We start from the raw sequence: 21,237 nt of genomic DNA, 5'->3' as shown, positions 1-21,237 counted from the left end.
AGTTTGATTTGCCGCTTCTCATTTACATTTTTTTTTTCGGTCCCACTCTCTGACACCAATTTGTTACGTCTCTGGTCGTTTGTTAATTTTCCGTAATAATTCTTTCCGAAGAAACTTTACTGATAGAAGTCCTTTCTTAAATAAAACTGGTTTATTCTTTCTGAATATAACTTTGCAATACACTTAATTTCAATAGTCGCGCTATAACAAACGCTAAAATTCTCAACGAACGTTTCACGTGCTCGACTCAACAATACTCCGTTCAATTACACACATTGTTGCCATCAATTTGTGACCGTCTTATACATACAAGACTACACTATATCTAGAAGGATCCCGAGATTTAAGGAAAGGACGTGAATGTTTGAGAACAACGTGGAGTAATACTAGTCACGTGACCTCTGCTGACGCAACACTAAGATAACTTATATATGAAGTATTGAAGATAAATATGAAGTCAAATCTATCATTTAATTCATCATTTATCACTGAATTATATATTTTTTTGGGGAATTACAGCCATCATAAGTAACCGTGACAAGAGTAAATCGGTGACATGTAGTGAAGCAAATGATAGATTGGGTTTCATGTTTATTTTATTGCTTTAAACAGCTTGTCTGGTAAATAATTTACAAGAATAAGTTAGTAACATCAATGCTACATATTCTTGTAATACTGTTAAAACATAGGTTCATTGTGGTGAGTAAAAGACTGTTCATAACACCATATGTGTATTATATATATGAAGTGTTTTATGTTTGCACACTAGTAAGTCAGAGTTCAAATAAAATAGTTTATCTTTGATATGGTTGAAAGAGTGTAATGTATATTTGAAAAGGTAAAGTATCCTCAAAAATGAAGAACAGCATACGATTTGGCTCCAAGAAAATTAATGTTTTTACTCTCACTGTTTCACCTATAAGACTAATTCAAGATGTACATTTACAATCTTGATGTTACCATCTGTTCTTGTGTGCCAGTTTCAAGCTTGACATCTATAAATCAAAATGCTTTAAGAAAAAATTTATAAATGAGCCAACAAAATTTAAAAAAAAATTTCTTTGATCAAAATCATTTATTATTTTTTGAGCTTTTCTGTTTATATAAGGTATTTTAAATATTTTGTAATAACTATCAAATAGTTGCTGAATTATTCTTATCAAATGTAAAGTTGTTTATGATATATTATGACTTTTGCAAGCAGTCAAAATTTCCATAATCCTCACATTTTACGAGGAAGTGTAAGTAAAAATCCAGATTTCCAGTTGTTTTTAATGATTTATTCACAGTATAATGTGCCATATTATTCTGTAATTTTTTGTTTCATTCTAGGGAACAAATATGTAGTTATTTTACTGAATCAGCCATTTGATAAGCAAGAAAAAATCAAGAAACTTTGGGAAAATGGTAAGAAAAATATTTATTTATTAGAATATGTACTTTTAAAACTCTGGGTACACCACATTTATACTTGTTATGATATTTAAGATACTGTTTGTGAATTTCATATACTACTGATATTTTCAACCACTCGAACATTTTGATTCAATCCAATCAAAATATCTTGCACTACTCCTACCAAAAACAACAGACAGAATTGTTTTGTCTTTTTCAGACATATTTCTGTTAGTTTTATCCTTCCATAAAAAAATTACTTCCAGCTAAATATTTCATTGTTGAAACTGAAAAATGCTCTTACAAGAATTATTGAAAATAACATGTGCACAGTATCTTCAAATAATACCTGACAAGATCAGTAATCAGCTAACCTCATATCACAAGGTATTAATATCCAGATCAAATCCTGTATTTCCATCCATATTTAACTTAATAGTTGATTTTATTATGTAGTTTATCCATTCACACTATAAAACACTCATGAATGACTTCTTGAAATGTTCTTACATGCATGTGGGAACACACACACATGTATTTAATTGGACACACTTATATCAACATATGCGTATATCTCCATTACTTGTCATTGCTTACACTGGTAGCTTACAAAGACTACCTCTGGCTTCCACTCAAATTATTTTGTATCCATCTTGGATTACTTTCTGAAAATATTGCATAGTAGTTGTAGTCTAGTAAAATGCTGTCACCTGCAAACTATTAAAGTTGAATGTTTTTCTTCACAAGCGTCATGAAATAAATAATTGACAGAATTCAGATAAAATTCCTGTAGGTCTTACTGTTACTATATTATATATGAATATACACTCTGAAAAAAACACAACTCTCTCACTGTATATGATCTTTCCTCCTTATCTTCAGGGTTGTAGTGCAATAAAACAGTGGTTTTATTCTCACTTAACTTAATTATTGCTATTTTGACTTTTGATAAAGTCATTGTATCAGAGGTTCAATGGTCACATATGGATACAACTGGTAAGTGTGTACTACGAGCTTTTGTACACCTTTTAACTAGTAAATTAATGGATTGAGTTATCAGAGCACAGGATGAAATCTTATCCAGCCACAGCCTTGACCCACTTTGTGAAATAGTCAATGACTACAAGTATATAAAATTTACCTCTTTTCATCTCTGGAAATGGACCATTGCTATCAACGGCTATTCTCTGCAAAGGAGAAACAACAATTATTTGCTGTAGTTGACATTTTATAGGCCAGCTTGTTCTCTGGGTGGCACACACCATTCAGTGTTCACACTAGTATCTGTAACATCTTGGTGTCCTACAATCTTCATGTTATGCATAGTTTAGTGAATCTTGTGCCTCATAACTCTGGGGATCAGTAGCTGTAACGTAAGCTGAGAACCACTGCTCATTGGTTGATAACAATGATATTGCACAAATTCTTGAACTCATAACTGCTCACAAATGCCAGGGGTTACATGCTTCCATACTACATTCCACAATTTGAGCTGTATTCTTAAGTTGTTCTTCCTGGAGCTCCCAAAGTGTTAATCATGGCATACATCTACTAATGGAATGTCTTACTATATGGTTTGTCATTGTTAGAGCAAAAATGTTTTCAATTCCTATGTGGTGTCCTAGATGGGCAGGGCCTCACTATTCAGCTAGAAAATTTATCTGCCCTTCTGTGCTGTGAGCCCAGGAATAAACGTGTAATTCCAAAACACTTATGCTATATCTCATCCATCTGGGTGTGTTTTTCAATACTCACTTAAGCCTTGCTCAACCAACCCCTATCAGGCTTCAAGCCATAGAAAGACCTGTCAGGCTTTTATTTATGTCTCCTTCTCCTACTGCACAGATGGTTCTCATTTGGGGATGTGGACATCCCTCAAGCCTCTCATTCCTTTGGGATGAGCACATGTGAGGTCCCTTCAGTGGTCACTGCATGATTAATAGATCATGCATTTCGATCCTTTGGATCATACTGTCTCATTATTCAGGAGATTGCAAATGGTGGTTGGATGTCCAGATGTTCATCTGTTCACAGTAATGGAGACATCAGCAGAACTAAACTAAATGCAGAATCTGGGTGTACCTTCTTTTTTTCCTGACAATTGCTGCTAGAGAAGACCAAACATTCTCTGAATGTTGTATGATTCTGTCTTTTAATATCCACTGTTTTTTATTGCCTGATAAATTCCTAGTGCTTTAGGGAAGCCTGCACCTTTAGTGTTTAATCAAACTTTCATCACCTGTATCTGTTTGTTGCGTTTCTATTGTTTGACCTAATTGGCCATCTGGTTCCATAAATACATCAGCATATTCTGCCAGTAAGTTGCTGAGTTACTGCCACTGCTTTGAGTTTAAATCATTTGCATAATTCTTAACCAACAATCTTGAATGTGTTGGCAGATGTGTATACACTTTTGGATATTGGGAAACAGATGTAACCCCAGGAACTTCATCCCTAACTCTGCTTGCTTTCTGGACAGGAAAGTTTATTTCATGCATGGGCTCTATAACCACCTTACACTGCACCATTACACTTGACCTAATATATAGTAAACCAAAGAATGCCACTTGCATATACAGGGATACTGTAATTTCCTATGTTTTATATACTTGTGTAGTCCACTCTTCCTGAGCTTGGTGTGGTGGATGTTGGAGGACACTTCTTTTTAACATCTGTTCACTGGTTTTACTTGCAAAACAGGCCAATAATTTCCATAGTAAGTCAATCCTAAGGATGCCAAATCTTGAACAGAGATTGAAGATGACTTTTCTTGTTCTGGGAGTGACATTTAGACACAGCTGGATATTTACCTTTCTACTCATGTCTTTCACCATTTGCCAAAGTCAGTATCCATTGGCCAGAGTGGTGGTCTCACTTGGAGGGCCTAATATATCAGGAGATCTACCAATGTTTTGACCATTTTTATATGAATCAAAAACTCAGTCTCTCACCCTCTTACCTTTATAGGTATGTATTAAACTCAACCTAGTCCAGAGAGAGCTTGGCTAACCACCAAACTTTGTGATGCAAGTTGTCAGCTATACTTCACAAGTAGGTGGCCAGCTAAGCTAGGGCTCCATTAGTTTTCCATAACAGAAGTGTTTACTACTTACTCTTTGTTTTTCAGGACCTGCTAATCCATCAGATGAAACCAAGAACCTTGCCCACCTTACTGCTTGGCAAAGTATGGAAATTGTTGATTCTACTATACCTGCTGGGTTGCCGGTCAAAACTGGCCGTGCCTACCTTGCTACTTGGTAAAGTACATGGAAATACACCAGCAAGAGATTTAATATACTGCATTCAAAGCATATGCTTTGTTCCCCTCATCCACATGGAGGCATTATCAGTATAGTTTATGGCATGAAGACCATGGAAAGACAAGAATAGCTTTGTTTGTTTACTGGAAACCAGTGTTGTTGCATCATAGAGTTAGGATGTGTGGGTGGTTTGTTAACCTTGTGCATGGCTTGAGCTTGACATAATGGAGATACCTGGGTAGGATGGTTTGCTTGAGATTAATCATATTAGTTGCAACTGCAAGCTTCTTCTCTTTTAACTGGTTTGAAGTTACTACTTTGTACCTTGTTGAATCAGAAATAGCTTTTGTAAGGGTAAGAATATCTCTCAAACTTAGATATGCCTCATCATTTTTCCTGGAAGTCCTTCAACAAACTTGTCCATGAAGATGTCTTCACAATGTGCAAAAATCGTCCTAGGATATTCCTTACTTTGGAAATAATACATATTGTCCATGCAAGCCAGTAAACTCTTCATGACACCCTCATCTGAGCCTTGAACTCAGCCTAATGGATTGCTTAATTTTCCACCCAGTCGAACTATCAGTACAACTCAGCCATACCTGTATCCCAGTCTTCCAGTCTCATTCAAGTGCTTAAATGAGTCCAAGGCTAGACTGTCCAACCTCAAGGTCAAATGTTATCTCCCTAAAATGCTTCATGAAACAGTTCAGAACTTCTTTCACCACACCTTTGAACTTTGGCGGTGAAATCTCTATTTCACTCGCAGAGAGTTGTTGTGGCCGAAGCTTCTCTCTTGTGGGTTCTTACCCAACACCTGGCTGAGATGCCACCAATGTCACATGTACTGTGCAATATGAATATTAAGGGATCCCAATCCCCAAATGAATAGTCAGTCTCTTGTTCAGGGCTGCAGAGCAGTGAGTTACTCATGGTAGCTTGTTCATCAGCTTTTGACAACAACAGATTTTTGTTTGGGGTCCATGGCTGTCTGTGCAGGATACCTCCCATCTCAGAAAGGTTTTGACTTTCCTTTCATAGTATTCACCAGTTGCTGCCTGCTGTCTCACATTATATCATGTATATAAATTAAGGACAGGAAAACAAATGATATTTACTGTTGTTATGGAAGCCTTTGATTTCATGAAACACAATATGCTTATAGTATACTTTCATATGAGCTTATTAAATGACTATCTCATGCACCAAGCTTATGGCAATCAAAACCATTCCTGTTTCAAAATGGTGGGACTGAGATATTCCCTATTTTATGATTGTTATAGATTTAGCTGACTTGAGTGTAATAATACTAATTCCTAACAGTGTTAATCTACTGAAAGACTTAATTGCAAATGCAGTTCTTGGGTAATAATGTAATATATTGTTTTGTTTACGTTGTTTTATTTATATATGAAGGTATATGAGGGAAACAGTCTATTCTACTTTGAAGTGATAGAATACTTGGTTTCTGACTTTATATGGAATTTTATTAATTAACAGTCAATTTTTTAAAACAATAATCTGTGTAAGGACTGGGTATGCAGGAAAAATCAACTTACTGTAATGTGATATGTTCAAGAAAAACTGATTTCTCTAAGAATAAATAAAATAGGTCTATTATATATCAGGAGGTTCACAAATATATATATATATTATGAAGTAATTCCCAGTTTCACTAATTGAGTCTATGCTAAGAAAAAAAAATGGACTGGACACAAGTGTACAAGACACAACGAAACAATCTTTATTTAAAGAACAAAAATCAACATTGTGCGTGAATCGCCTTTGGATAATAAAAATCATCTTCAATATCTAGAGGTAAGAATACCAGTCTGATCAATAATCCTCTTCAGGTCAGGCTAACATCATCTTCACTGAAGAGGATTATTGATCAGACTGGTATTCTTACTGCTAGATATATGTCAGGCTAACTTGCTTACTTGAGGTTCTATTCCAGACTGACTAAAACTAATGTTACTTAATTAAAATGGTAATGTCAGTCTTATCCAGAGCAACTAGTGTTAATCACATGACTGGTCATTCATTTTTGTAAATAAGGAAGGTTTTTAACCTTAGAATATCAAATGACATACCATTCAAGGAAATTGCTGTCTACTTTTATACTTAAGGTGCATCTTTACACCAATATCCCTCATGAGCAGATCAGGTGTTATCTTAAAGGAATGACTGAAAATAAAGGTAACTTTAACAAAAGCACCTTGATCATGTGTCATGAAGAACTGCACATACACCTCTACAGCTGAATTATTTTTTAATTCTATGTTAATATAAGTAAGTAGAAAATGTTTGGTATGTCTACTCACACAATACTACAATTAAAGAAATAGAGGATAAATAAGTTGTTACTTTGAAGTTATTGTATTTAGTACATTCTTACATTCTATAGTCAGATTAAAGTGTTTTAAATTATTAAAATTTTTGAAATATAAAAAATATTTTTCAAAAGATATTGGCTAATAAGAAAATTTAAACTATACCTGCCTGAGTTTTATAAACATTTAAAATTGAGCTAATTACATTTTAACATGTAATTATTTGAAGAAAACATATTCAGACATTTTGGAACTAATTTTGAAAATGGAGGCTTTTGGTACTTATAATCAAACTATACCTGTTTGTCCACCAGTGTATTATTTCTTTGTGCCATTACATTTGTCTTAAAGCTTATCTTAGTCATTTCTTGTATTGCGTCAATTCATGAGTATCAGAAGTGTTGGTACAGAGCACTTTTTTTATCATATTAAAATGTTTTGTGTAACATGGACAGTTTTGTATAATTATGGCTTGCATATACATTAGACTTGTTCAAATATAATTAATTTCAATATCTGAATAACTAATAAAAGAAATACATTTATATGTAAGTATCATGTACATGCCAGTTAAAAAAAAAATCGGAAGTAAAAGTAATAAGCCAATGAAAATATATTGTATTCTATATTGCCAGCTGTTTTAAGAGTGGCTGTAGATGGAGGAACTAAACACCTTTATGACTTGACTGAGGATCACATGGCAAATTGTATACCTCATCTTATAACAGGAGACTTTGATTCTCTTGACTTTTCACTGCAAGAGTTCTACAGGAAAAAGGCAAATTGATTTTATCTGACCTTTTTTTTTTCTTGTGTGTGTGTGTGTGTGTGTGTATATATATATAACAATTCACTCAGTAGAAATTTCACTGGATTTGTTTAATACAACAAGTGACAAAGTTAACATGTAGCATGCTTTTCTTTTCTTTTGATTATTAATCTTATAAATGAATTGAGAAATACATTTATTCTTTTTTGTTGTTTATTTAGATTTGCTTTTTTTATGCTGTTTTTCATAAGGTAAGAAGCATAACTAATTGTACTCTCACTGCAATAAATTTTATTACATAGATTTGAGTGCATTATATTAAAATAATTTTGAATATGCAAGTCATTGACAACCATGGTCAATTTTATATCTCTGTGAAACAACATGTATCAAAAACTACACTTTGACATTGTTTAGTGTTTTGTAGTTAGTGTGGTGCCACCAAAAATTTATCACTTTTGGGAAGGCTATGCAAAGTATTCATATATTTAGATCATGAAAATGTGTTCAAATTGGTATTTAGAATTTCCAAGATGGGGATATCCCTTGTACTTAACATTGGGAAACAAAGGAATATTGATCAACTTCAGACATGAGGACCATTAAGAAAGAGACCTGCAATAAGTTGTACCTGAACCATGATAAGCAAAATGTGGTGTCTTGTAACAGGTGAGAATTCATGAACATAAACGTCAGTCATAAAAGCCTCTATGTGATCAGACTGTTAAATCGGTTGCTGGAGAAACATTGTTCTCATACAATAAATGAGATGAGTATGCAAAACCTGCAAGGAGGAATGATGTGCTTTGCATTTGACAACTTTGTGATGGATCCTTTTGCAATGGAAAGCATTATATATGATTCATCTGTTTGATCTAGAGCAATGGTTTTCAAATATTGTCCTTAGCTAAGAAAAATAACAATTGATGTACTAAAAAACAAGAGGGAATCTTCAATAGCCATGGCACTTGAAATTCTTTTAAACAGGATTAGAGTATATTAATATACGAGACCTTTTTTTCCTTTTTATTAGCTGTATTTTTGTGTGCCAGCAATACCAAGCATTTGGCATGTGAATACCCAATTCAATATTATTAATCATCAGGATCTCTACTACCGTACCCTTAAATTGAAATTCTTTTAGGCAGGATTAAAGTAAATTAATCTGTGAGACTTTGGCATGGTCAAATACATCAATTGAAAGTGTTTGACCGCCCGAGTCCAAAACTTTAATTAGATCTCAAATCAGTCAAGAGATGATGGACTATGAACTAAAAGTTTGTACTTGAAAAAAAAACAAAAAAAAAACTCAGAGCCATTCTAGGAGCCGTTTTCCATGGCTAAAAACATGTCAGGGCTGCTAAAGAATGCTACTTGGCAAGATAAACAAAAGTTACTTACAATATTTTTCTATCTTTTTATTTTTTCTTTTGGATAATTTCTTAAACTATTTTTTTCAAATACCAAACCTTTCTTCGTAAAAAAACTGACATATTGCTGATGCCTCATTTGGCTCACTTGCACTCCATAGACTATTAGTTTGAAAATTGCTAGTCTGTATAAAATAACTTTCTGCAATTCTACAAGTTTCAACTGTATGAAAGGACAAGTACTACATGTTCATTTGACATGATCTTGCCAAAAGGCAAATTATTAATTATTCATTCTTTCATCATTCTAAAAACATACTTTATATATTTGTTTTCAAGATTTTCTCATAAAGTTGTTTTTATAATTTAATTTCTAAAATTTTATTATAAAGATTAAATATTATTTTTTTTACTAGAAATTTTAACTTTCTGTCTATGGAAAATTTTGATAAGATGTATTTTTTATGATGATTGTTTCTGTGACTAACATGATTTTGATCAAAATGCATTATTATGTAGCATAATGAAAATGTAAATTTTTATATTTTATACTATTTCTAGGTTTGTAGTTTAATATATAAATTTAAGCTTTTTTTTTTATATTTTGCAGTGTTGAGAAAAATTCCCCAGCCTACATACATGTTAGTTTGATAGGCTATAATGTAACATTACCAAATTGTTAAAGCATATTTAAGCTTGTATTGTATTATGGTGTTTTTATTTGAATTTTTTAGAGTAATATACACATGTGAATACCCTCTTTGCAGACTGAGAATTATTTATGTTTCATTTGTCAACTTTAGGGTAGCCAGATCATCCATACACCTGACCAGAATGAGACAGACTTCACTAAATCTCTCCGAGAGTCCACAAATTTCTTAAGAGAGAAGAATATATCTGTATGTTTCTTAATTTCTCTTATTTCTCTCCCCCAAACCATAAAACAAAGAATAGAGAAATATATAACAAGTCTTCTAAGCTTATTGAATATTACTTCTTTGTCCAAAAAGATTTGAAAATAAAGTAACCCTTGTTGGTTGCTCATGGCTTATTGCAAAAAAAAGAGAAAATAAATAAACCTATAAATAAAAAAGATTGTGTTTAATAGTCTGTGTAAAATTTGTTTTAAAGCTCACACTGTTTCATTAAGTGAATGTGTCAGTCCATCTGACTGACCCTGCATTGGAGAAAGAACGGTGATTATAATTCTAAATTTATCTCTATGAAGAAGAAAGGTCCACCTTTCAAAAGTGCTCGGGTTATATGGTTTTTATAATTTTTGTATCAAGACTTCTTGAACCTACATGTTTTTCTGACATCATAAATGTGGTAAACTTTTAGTTTAATGTACAAGTAAATTGCACACCAAAAATCAGATGTGTTACAAAAAATATTTGTACTCAAGATGTGTCTGTGAATTGATGATGTGAGTCTGACTCAGACTGTGACAAACAGGAGTGCAAGGTGATATTCTTGTGAAAAGTAAACTTATTTTTGTTCATTGTACAATTTGAATATTGCATATGCATAACCTTTAGAACCTCTGAAATGCATATCTACAATTTTTTCAGTATCCCTGCATGTATACTGTATCTGGTATGTACTTTCCACTGTCATAAACTATTGCTAAATCAGCAATGTAAGGTAACATGTATAGTTGGTAACTCTGATATCATACAAGTAATTCCAAGTTGAATGGCACTCTGAAGAAAAGGTCATGGCATATGCACTTTGACCCTACCTGTGCTCATAGGGTTAAACATGGGTAAGATGCAAGATCGAAAATGTCTTAAATGTTTTAATAGAAATAGTTTAAAGTAAATACACTAAAATCTTGAGAAGAAGTAAAAGAAAAAAGAGATATACATGAAATGAATTCTCAATACAGACAACTTCTTAACTAGTTTGCAAATTAACCAACTTGTCCAACAAAAGAAACTACCTACACCATATACTTTTTTCTTAACAAACTTAACTCAGAATTAGTTTTTACACAGCAGAATGTCAGAAAAATTATTAATTTCAAGAACTGTTAGAATATTAAAGACACAGTAAAAACAAATTATTTATTTATTTCTATAACTAAAAAATGAAAATAAACATGTAAGGTTTAGATACTCAAAGAATATAGTAGATGTAATGCTTAGGAGTTTGTTTTATTAACCTTTGGCTTTGTAGAAGTAGCCATGGTATTCAATGAAATGTACAATGTGAAAGTGATATTTTTATTCTTTTATCAACTCTCAGGTGCTTATACACTGAATACTAAAAACTCAACTATTAAGTAGATTAATTAAATGTATAAGTCCGAGACAAATGAACATGGTAGTATGTATTTGATGTCAGAGTTATCAACATTTCATGTTACCCTACACTGCTGATTTTGTAACAATTCCTCTTAGAGTAGAGAAAGTACTAGATAAAATATACAGGAACACTGAAAAAACTTTAGATGTATATTTAGGATATTGTAGGGGTTATGCAAATGCAACTTGCAAACTTTATGATAGACAAAAATATTTTTTATTCTTCACATGAACATTACCTTACACTCTGACTTGTCAGAGTCTGAATCGGGCTGATGTCAGCATTTCACAGACATATCTTTAGTACAGAAACTTTATTAATGCATCTGATGTTTTCTGTACAACAGACTTGTATTGTTAACTGAAAGTTTGCTACATCTTGTGAAGATACCTTTTGAAAATTCAACATTATTGCTGACATTACTTCACCAATACAGGGTCCATTGGACGAACCCTATGCACATTCAGATATGCATCATACCACTCCTTTAAGGTTTTATGCTCAGTATGCTTTTCATTTGGCTAAGAAGTATTTATTGTTATCAAACATTTAACAATAACATTAACAATTTTTTGTTTGTTTTTATAGCATTATCATTATATATTCCTAAATAAATTTAATTATGATATGAAATTTTAATTGTCTCATTATAAATTGGTTGATTGATTTATAAGATACTTATTTTGTAGAAATATATTTTTTGTGAAATATGTAACTGCAAATAAATTTTTATAATTTAAAAACCTCTTATATAGCTTTTAAAGCCAGAAAAAATCATGCACATCTATCCAGATTTGTGTGAAGTATTAAATGTGTTTAATATATAAAATGACATAAAACTAATTGATTATGAAAATAATCTAAAATGAAACATTTCAACCAAAACCTATTTTAAATGTAACAAATAGAGAAGAATATTAAAACCTCCTTTGCCTTTGGCAATAAACATTCTTTAAAGACAATTTAGCACAAGAGAGAGTGCACATATAAGAATTAAAAATAAAGCATTATAAAATCATATCATGATCACAGGATCCATAACAGTAAATTACATACATCATGTATGGGAGAAGGAGAAACATATAGCTTTATGAGTTGAAACTCTGGAGGTCTGTAGCCAAAAAAGTTGTGACATGTGTAGAAGCTTTTTCTCTAGACTTGTTCTGAAGTATATTGGAAAAATAGTTGCCTAGTGTAGAATGTTTTCCTACTTGTAAACATTTATTATTAGATTTAACATTTCTTTTTTATTATTATATTTATGATTATTTGTTATGATATTTAATTTATGCTTTAGATAAACATGTGTGAAATGTCCAAAGGCAAAAAAAAACTAACTAGTTACCAGTGTACAAGTGAGTTTTATAATTGTTTGTAAAAGTAATTTTCAGTTTGCACAATATGTGTGTATGTTTCTGGCTACAGATATCAAATGATGTTGTGAAACCTCATGCAACATAACTATTTGTAGCAACATGCTTCATTCCCAACCAGTATTTTTGGTCATCTCTGTGTAACGTTTTTTTTTTTTGTGTTTGATTCGAGTATTATAAGTTGTTATTTGTGTTGCAATGTAATTGAGAATTAATAAGAATAGGTAAATTAAGAAAAATGGAAGCAACAGATAAGTGTAATGTGTTGAGAAAAAAGGAACAATAAATGTCAGATAATTGGATAAAATGTGAACATTTACTGCCTTCCAAACTTATCAACCATTTTTACTATGTGGAATTCTAGCTCATTGTTCTGTGGAAAAGATGAATATTGTAGTCTGAAGTTAACATCTTTCTTACCTGAAAACTTACTTCAGATAGATACTCACCCGTCCACAGAATTACTTACCCTACCTCCACACTTCCAGTTTGTCTATTTGCCTCATCAAGAATGAACTTTTGGTTTACACAAAATTCCCAAGAGAAGTAATATGCAAGGAAATTGTTTCATCCTCTTATTGGTGTGGTCTGATGTTCCTCAGCAACATAGATTTAGCACAAGACGTTATTACGTTCAGGAGTGAGAGCTCTTTTATCAGTTTGGCTCATATGTAAAAATCTTCCAGTAGTTTAAAGCTGAGGTGCTAGCTGATTGTTTTGTGGAGGGGTGAATATCTATCTGACATACATTTTCAGGTAGGGTACAATTATTCTCCAGAAAATTATTCATCATCACCTTATTTATATGATGATCTACTCTTGTAATTGTGTGCACAAAATATGTAAAATGTTTGTAAACAGCAGTATACAATGTGTTTTTGCCAGTGATTAACATGTTCAAGGATTTGGTTTTTATATAAACATGAAACTATTTGAAAAATTCTTAGTATTTTTTTCATTGTTTATAGCGCATGTTAATTTTTTGTTTTAGGCCGACTCATTCCTTATTGTTTGCCGTAATGGTGGACGTATGGACCACATTCTGTCCAACTTGAATACTCTGTACTTAGCTAAAAATATCACTTGTCTTCCAGTATTTTTATTTTCTGGTGATTCAATAATCTGGTTGCTTGATGAGGTAAACTGTTATTTTAAGATAGATTTAAGGCAGAAAGGACTGATAAGTTTCAGATCTGATACCTCTAGAAAACAGAGTTTGATTAGAACTTGAAGATGTTTTTGTTTATTGTAATTAGATTAAGTAAACTTGTAAAAGGGTTAAATTAAAACATGTCTAATTTTGAGTTAAAAAAGGTATATATAATGAGGCTGGTGTTAACATGTATATTCCCTTCATTAACAAAGATTATGAAATACTAAAATAATTCAATTTTTAGTGTAATGAATGAGGTTCTATCTTTAGGCAAAAGTTTGGTCAATATATATAAAATAATATCCATTTTATTATGAGGGGATTCTGAGATAAAATTAATTAAACCCCTCATAGTCTGCTCCCATAAATTTTCTGTTTTAAAGACTTGTGTGTTATTCTTTATTTACTGAAACTCAGTTTGAGATATTCTTTTTGCAGAGTTCAATGAGGACCAAGTGGATTGAGTTATTTTCATGTTTAGTATTATTTAATTTCATATAATGATATTTCTTTATGTAATTTTCTGTACTTATAATAGTTTTATTTACAAGGGTCAACATAAAATTCATGTACCTCCATCTGTTCACCATCTTCATTGTGGTCTAATACCATTAGGGGAACCATGTCATCATGTCACCACTACAGGCCTTAAGTGGAACTTGCGTAAGTATTTGGTATATTCTATGTAGGCAGGAATGAAATTTAATAATGATAAATGTGTCAGTATAAGGTTTCTGTTACAAAAATGAGTCTTAACACTGTGCATTGGGGAATAGACTATTTCTGCATAGCCACAAGTGAGACAATAGTTAATCTAGTTGGCTGAAACGCAGAACAGAAATGGCTCTTAAAATGTGAAAGAAAACATGGAACATTTAAAAAAGAAAGACAATTCTAATAAAAAAATAGAATTATAAGTTATGACTGATTTTCTCACCAAACTTAAAAATAAAACAAAAAGTAGTACTTTTGTTACTAACAGCTTTGGTTTAGGTGAACACAGGAGGTTGATCGGGTTAGTTAGTCATATAGGTTTTTTTGTTTGCATAACTTTATAAGTAGAGCCATAATTAGACTTTATTAGGAAAGAAACATTAGCTAGAAACAATGGCATATAAAGTGAAAAATAGCCAACAAGTTGGTGAAACTTTTACTTAATGCTTTTCCTTAGTCCAGTTCTGTTACTCATGCTGTTGAAAATGATTAGGAATTCAAAATAAGTTAAATAAAATCTTAATTACCTTAATTAAAGTTTTCAAAAATATATTTGAAATCCAATGCTAGGCTAAAGTGTATCTTAAAATTATTAATATATATATACAGGATCTTGTCTTGGAAACAAGATATATATATATTTTAAATTAATGTAAGACCATTAAAACAACACAGTTTCAATCCTTGCAACAGATTCATTCGACGGGAATCGAAGTTTAATGATGGCAGTAACAACGAACCTTTGACACGTGTATGTACGGTAACAAACATTTAATTATTTTTTATTCCAAAACCTTCAAGAATTAAATGTTTGTTACTGTACACACATGTCAACTGTTCATTGTTGCTGCTGTCATTCTACTGTTCATCATTAAGTTTCAATCCTTCACTTGAGAAAATACATTTGACAGCACTGTGAAAAATGAAGATAAAAGATGTGAAGATTTCACACTTGAGTTTATGAATATAAATTTTAGGAGGAAAATCAGTTATACCACTAAATGCTTATCTACAGATGAAACAAATAAAGAAAGATACTCAGAAAAAGCCACAATTTTCCCCTACAAAAACACAAAAGAAAACAATCCATTAGAAGAGTTTTGCATAAATTTCCAAAACAGAAATTTATGGAAGTTCACATCTAAATGACTGAAAATATTAAACAAACTTCTTATATTTAACTCCGAATTTACTACTGTACCTCACAGTTTTAATAAAACATTTTCAGGGTAAGATCTGTAATACTAAATATAAATAAATAAAAATGCCAATTCTGAAACCCCAAAACCAGAACAGTACCTTTTTTCAAACTACAGAATTATATATGATTCTTATAACTTTCCGACCAAACAATATTTACTTAATAATGCTAGACTTAGAATAAAGAATTGCTTCAAATTAATATATATGTAAAAATGAGGATCACTGTGAAAGCTTTTACTTAGTGGAATAAAAATGTTAAAAGTTTAGAGTAACTTTCTGACCAAGTAATAAAATCAGATTTGACCATTTTTTCTGTAGTTCACAGACACTGAAATGATACCACTTAGGCTACTTCGTTCATCTTTTGTTGTAATAGCTAGTTTTGCTCACTCACCAGCTTTAAAAAAAGGTGGGATTGAAAAAAATTAAAAATGTAGTAAAGGTAGGCAAATTAAACTAACACATTACTTGGAAGTATATAAAGGTAAGAAGTAATTAAAATAAACCTGACAGAAAAACTGCAGGGATCTGGCATTTTTATTAATGCAAATTCATCCCTGGATTAGTATTGATTGGATTCTCAGAGGATGATGATATTAAATGCAAAATATCTCTCATATTGTCTTTCTCCTTTCTTATTTAAACATGCAGTTTCTAATTATTGTTATTGTAATAAGATGTTTTGCTTTGGAAATTAAAAAAAATTATATTAGTAAACAATGTCACTTCTTCATCTCAGTACTACTTTACAGAAAAAAAAAGTTTGTTTATTTTTTTTTTTTTACTTTGATTCTTATTGAGGAAAAGCAACAGGATAGTAGAAACATAGAACAAAGATACTATATAGGTGTTGCACTGTACTACATTATCTTACATTCAAAAATAAATGTTTTTGCGTAAGAAAGAAAAAATATTAGTTATTTGTTTGCCTGTCTGACTACACTTGAAAGTATGATTTTTACATAGTTATAAAGTGTAAGCTTTGGGAACTTTTTTTTTTGACTTGAGGGCACAATCAGACTGAGGTAAATAAAAAGACAGAAAAAAATGTGTTTGCTATTTCCATCCATATTTTGACATATCTGATGTTCTTTGCAAATAATATTAAGTTTTAGACTTCATGTGCGTGAATCAAACAGTTAGTGTTACATGTGTACAACAGAAAAATAAAAGTAGGGTACAAACTAGAGTGAAAATAGGAACTGAAGTGACCTTATAATAACTTTTTTTTAGATGTTAAATTTCAAATAAATACCGTGTTTAAAAAGTATATATATATGTTCTCTCTTTTTCTCCCCAAGGAAATGACAGGCTAAATTTTGGTGGCCTTATCTGTACCTCAAATACTTTTAGTGGCTTAGAAGTTGTTACTGTGGAAACAGAAAGGAAACTCTTGTGGACCATGGGCACTGAAGAATAAAAGAAATGGTTGGTTCTAAAGAAGAATGAACTTACCAAGACCATAATTATTACACCACCACATTTAGTGTAACAAAAATTTTCAAATTTTTGAATAATGTAAAGACTGTCAAATCAAATGTTATTTTTAGGGGTATATGATTGTTATATTTTGAGGCATATATATATTTTTAAAATCAAGCAGATATGTTTTGGGTATATGTCACATATATTGGTTAAATGGTTAATAATTTTTAATAAATGTAATGGCTACAAAATTAAGTAGTTATTTTTATGGGGAACATGGTATATATTGGTTAGTTTATTCCTAATCTTCCAATTTAGATTTACATTACTTCAGTTTTACTTTTCTAGAACTTAAACGTATATGTGTGGCTTAATACTCTTTCAAACAGACTTAACTTTAATTTTGGCAGAAGATGAAAACTGAAACAACAATTAAGTAGAAAGTGGATTACTTTGTAAAACTATTGTATAGATATTTAAATGGTGAGGCTTACAATAGAAAGGTAGTCTGTGTCTAGTTTCCCGGTGGGTCAGTGGTACATTTATGGGTTTACAATGCTAAAATAATAGAATGGTCTAATTTTGAGGGTGTTCTTATAATATGGACATGTACTTTTTAGCCATATACAGAAAAAATTAAAAAGACATTAAAATTACGAAGAATTGTGCGGTGATCAATGTATCTGAAATGTGTAAACCCTGCTTTGAGGAAAAGACTGATCAGTTTTTAGTACTTTAAGTGAGCTTCTGTTATTTTATCATAATGAAGTAATTCAGTTTGTTTTTAAGGCTGTGGTATTTTTATACTTAAAAGATTGTGAAGAGAAGCGATTTTATTGTTTATTAAGTGTTTTATTATTTATAATATGATAGATGGATATTTTATTGGGAATTTAATGATTAGTGTTGTTATTTCATATACAAAGGTTAGTACTTATTATTCCACTATTTGGAATGTGATTTTCCCCTTCCATTTTCTTGTATATGTGTGGCTTAATACTCTTTCAAACAGACTTAACTTTAATTTTGGCAGAAGATGAAAACTGAAACAAGTAAGTAAGTAGAAAGTGGATTACTTTGTAAAACTATTGTATAGATATTTAAATGGTGAGGCTTACAATAGAAAGGTAGTCTGTAATAATCTAGTCGAGTATTAGCTCTTTTTCCCAGTGCAGTTTGTATGTGTTAGATCACTTTTATACTTTTGTCAGTTAGAGGTACAAAATATTCAGTTGTATATCAATAGTTTCACAACCAAATACTTAGAATTATTAATTTTGTGATAAATTTGGTGTCCTAAACAATAATAAACATTAAAAAACTAGTTTTTGTCTCTTGGAAGTTTGGAGAGCAAAACTAAAAGTTGATTATTTTTATAATATTGAGCTGCTTCTAAAAATACTTCTGATCTTTTCTTTGAAATTAAAAAACAAGTTGGAAAAAGTAAAAGAAAACAGTTGGAGAACTTTAACTGTATTCAGTGTTTTAGAATTTGAAAACCACAGGCTACAACAATATGATAATGAGGGTAATATACATACGTAGCAAGTAAGCAATGCTCATCTGAATTTTGGCTCAAGCTTTGTTATGTTTTCATTTTATTATGATCATATTACAAAATAAACATTTGGAACAGGAACATTACAACAGTGTTATCTATCTGGTATAATAAATACATATTCACTAACATTTGTGTGAAATATAATTGATTTCATTGCTAGACCAACCATTTTTGAACAGTGTTTTTGACAGGGAGTTATTAAAGTATTTATGCCATAATGCATATCTAATTTATAATGAATCAGTTCTCAGAAATGAAATGAACACAAGATTGTTTTGGCATCACTTAGATAAATTTCAGTATAACATATTTTGTTTTTAAGAATATATCCTTAAAATAATTTAAAAGGTGTGTTTAATTTTCTTAGATCACCAACCTCTACTTAAACTTATTACAATATTTTCTTATCAATACAGGGCTAGTTTTTGTGTAATAGAAGGATCTGTATTTTGAGTTTGTTACAATTGTATGAAAAAAGAAAGCAATAAAATTTGTTGGGAATTGTATTTTACCAAACATTGTCTAAGTTCATGTGTCATTTTCTAAAGAACTATGTATCTTTAACATTTGTTGCTTAACAGAAGTAATATTTCAATTAACAGTGTATTCACCAGAACAACTGCAAAATAAAATGTCACTTTTATTAGTTTGATAAACTTGCAAATCCAGCAATGTCAGTGAAATAAAATTGGAAAAAAAAATTGAATTTAAGTGTAACATGATACGGCATATTGAGTTGATACGAACTTTAATTTAATAAATTTAAAACTCTAAACATATCATAACTTTCAAGACTGTTTGCTTACCAAATTTTGATAGCTAAGAGTCAATTGAATAATATAATAAAAATTTAGTAACTGTAATGTGTATTTCACAAAGTAGCAGTGAATAATATTTACAGTGAACTTGTTTTAACAAGTAAAAAAATTAAATAAATAAAAATTGTAACAATCCAATTTATTTAAACTACAAAGACACCAACCAACATAACACCTCAGAACATAGTCCTTGGCTCACTGAATAAGAAAGAAAAAATGTAAATAGTAATAAAATCATGCATTATTAATTACCTGAGAATTTAATAGTACAATGAACATTTTGAAATAAGTAGACAAATTACGGACTTTATTGTTTAACTAAAAAATTTAGTTGCATAGCATTTATATGTATGTCGATAGTATGTCATAATAATGTCAAATCAATGTAATAGATTACAGAAAAACACAGATTAACAATACATTATTTTCTCATCAGAATATTCTAGCAGAATACAAGCAAAACACTTTAACAATGAATACAATATAAACATAAAACATATACTTTATCATCATTGCTTCACTTAATACATAGCAAAATACTTCTCAAATGTAACATACAAATTAATAACAATAATAAAACAGAGCAATATAAAACAACACTAACATGGAAGAAAATGAAGTAACTAAGTTAACAACCCTTACAAATAATATGTACATGGGATCCAAACATAAGAATGAACAAAATGTAATTAAAATGCTTATTCATCGTGCAATAAATACCCTTCAATGTATAAAAGCAATTCCTTGTACAAGAATCACTAACATGCCAAATAAAATACAAATAAGTAAAATCCAAAAAATGCCACTGGCGTAGTGTGGCTAGGGTGCATTAGACCATAAGCAGGTGCTCAACTCCAGCTGAGAGGAGGAGGAGGGTCCTCTACTACTGACGTCAGACCAAGGAACCAGAATGGAAAAAGTATTTCCGTTCTGAGAACCCAAGCCATCATGTGTGCGTAACCAACACCAGTACCTCCAGGATCCAACATTTAGACATAGGTAGGAAGGTGGAAATGCAACATGGAGGGTCAACCCCAGCCAAAGCCATGAGGCATTGGGAATGTATCATCCAGTCTGTGGTAGAAGGTGGGTCCCAGCCCACTGACATGTTGACTTATGTTGACTGCTTAGGCTCCAATCAATACCAGTCACCTGGGAGCTGACATCCAGGCAGTGGTAGGAAGGAAGGTTCCCAGTCAGATGGGTGAACTACATGTAGAAATGTAATTGACAAATCCAGTCAATACCATATGGCATCTGGAATCTTACACATGTCTACAGTAGGAGGATGGTCATGCCACCTACACTGGCAGAACACCACCACACTACTCTGAACTGAGTGAAATTGAACACACTCAGGAGGAAGCTTCCATGGTCCACCATCCCAGTGGCTAGGAGCTGGTAAGTGCTCTTATATTCCACTAGAAAAAGGGGGATATGTTGGAGAATCCAGAGGAATGCTTCACCAGAGAAATTACAATGGGTGACCACAAACCTTATTTTGAAAACCAAACTGAACCCAATTTGGACAATCAGGAGAATGGCAAGGAAGGGCA

The 21,237-nt window shown here is 31.4% G+C and overlaps 1 protein-coding gene across 1 annotated transcript; it reads left to right on the top strand.

Annotated features, from left to right (window-relative positions):
• The first annotated feature begins 628 nt into the window (after positions 1–628).
• On the top strand, positions 629–17,426 carry LOC106465826 (thiamin pyrophosphokinase 1-like). The gene is made up of 7 exons (XM_022393772.1): positions 629–699; positions 1,333–1,407; positions 7,624–7,766; positions 9,931–10,026; positions 13,799–13,945; positions 14,512–14,623; positions 17,179–17,426. The coding sequence occupies exons 3-7, from the start codon at positions 7,686–7,688 to the stop codon at positions 17,295–17,297; spliced, it is 555 nt and encodes a 184-aa protein (XP_022249480.1). The 5' UTR covers positions 629–699; positions 1,333–1,407; positions 7,624–7,685; the 3' UTR covers positions 17,298–17,426.
• The last annotated feature ends 3,811 nt before the right edge of the window (positions 17,427–21,237 follow it).

Source organism: Limulus polyphemus, unplaced genomic scaffold (genome assembly GCF_000517525.1).
Source record: "Limulus polyphemus unplaced genomic scaffold, Limulus_polyphemus-2.1.2 Scaffold2063, whole genome shotgun sequence".
Taxonomy (NCBI): domain Eukaryota; kingdom Metazoa; phylum Arthropoda; class Merostomata; order Xiphosura; family Limulidae; genus Limulus; species Limulus polyphemus.
The sequence above is the reverse complement of the archived record's forward strand: the minus strand, read 5'-3'. Positions and strand labels throughout refer to the sequence as shown.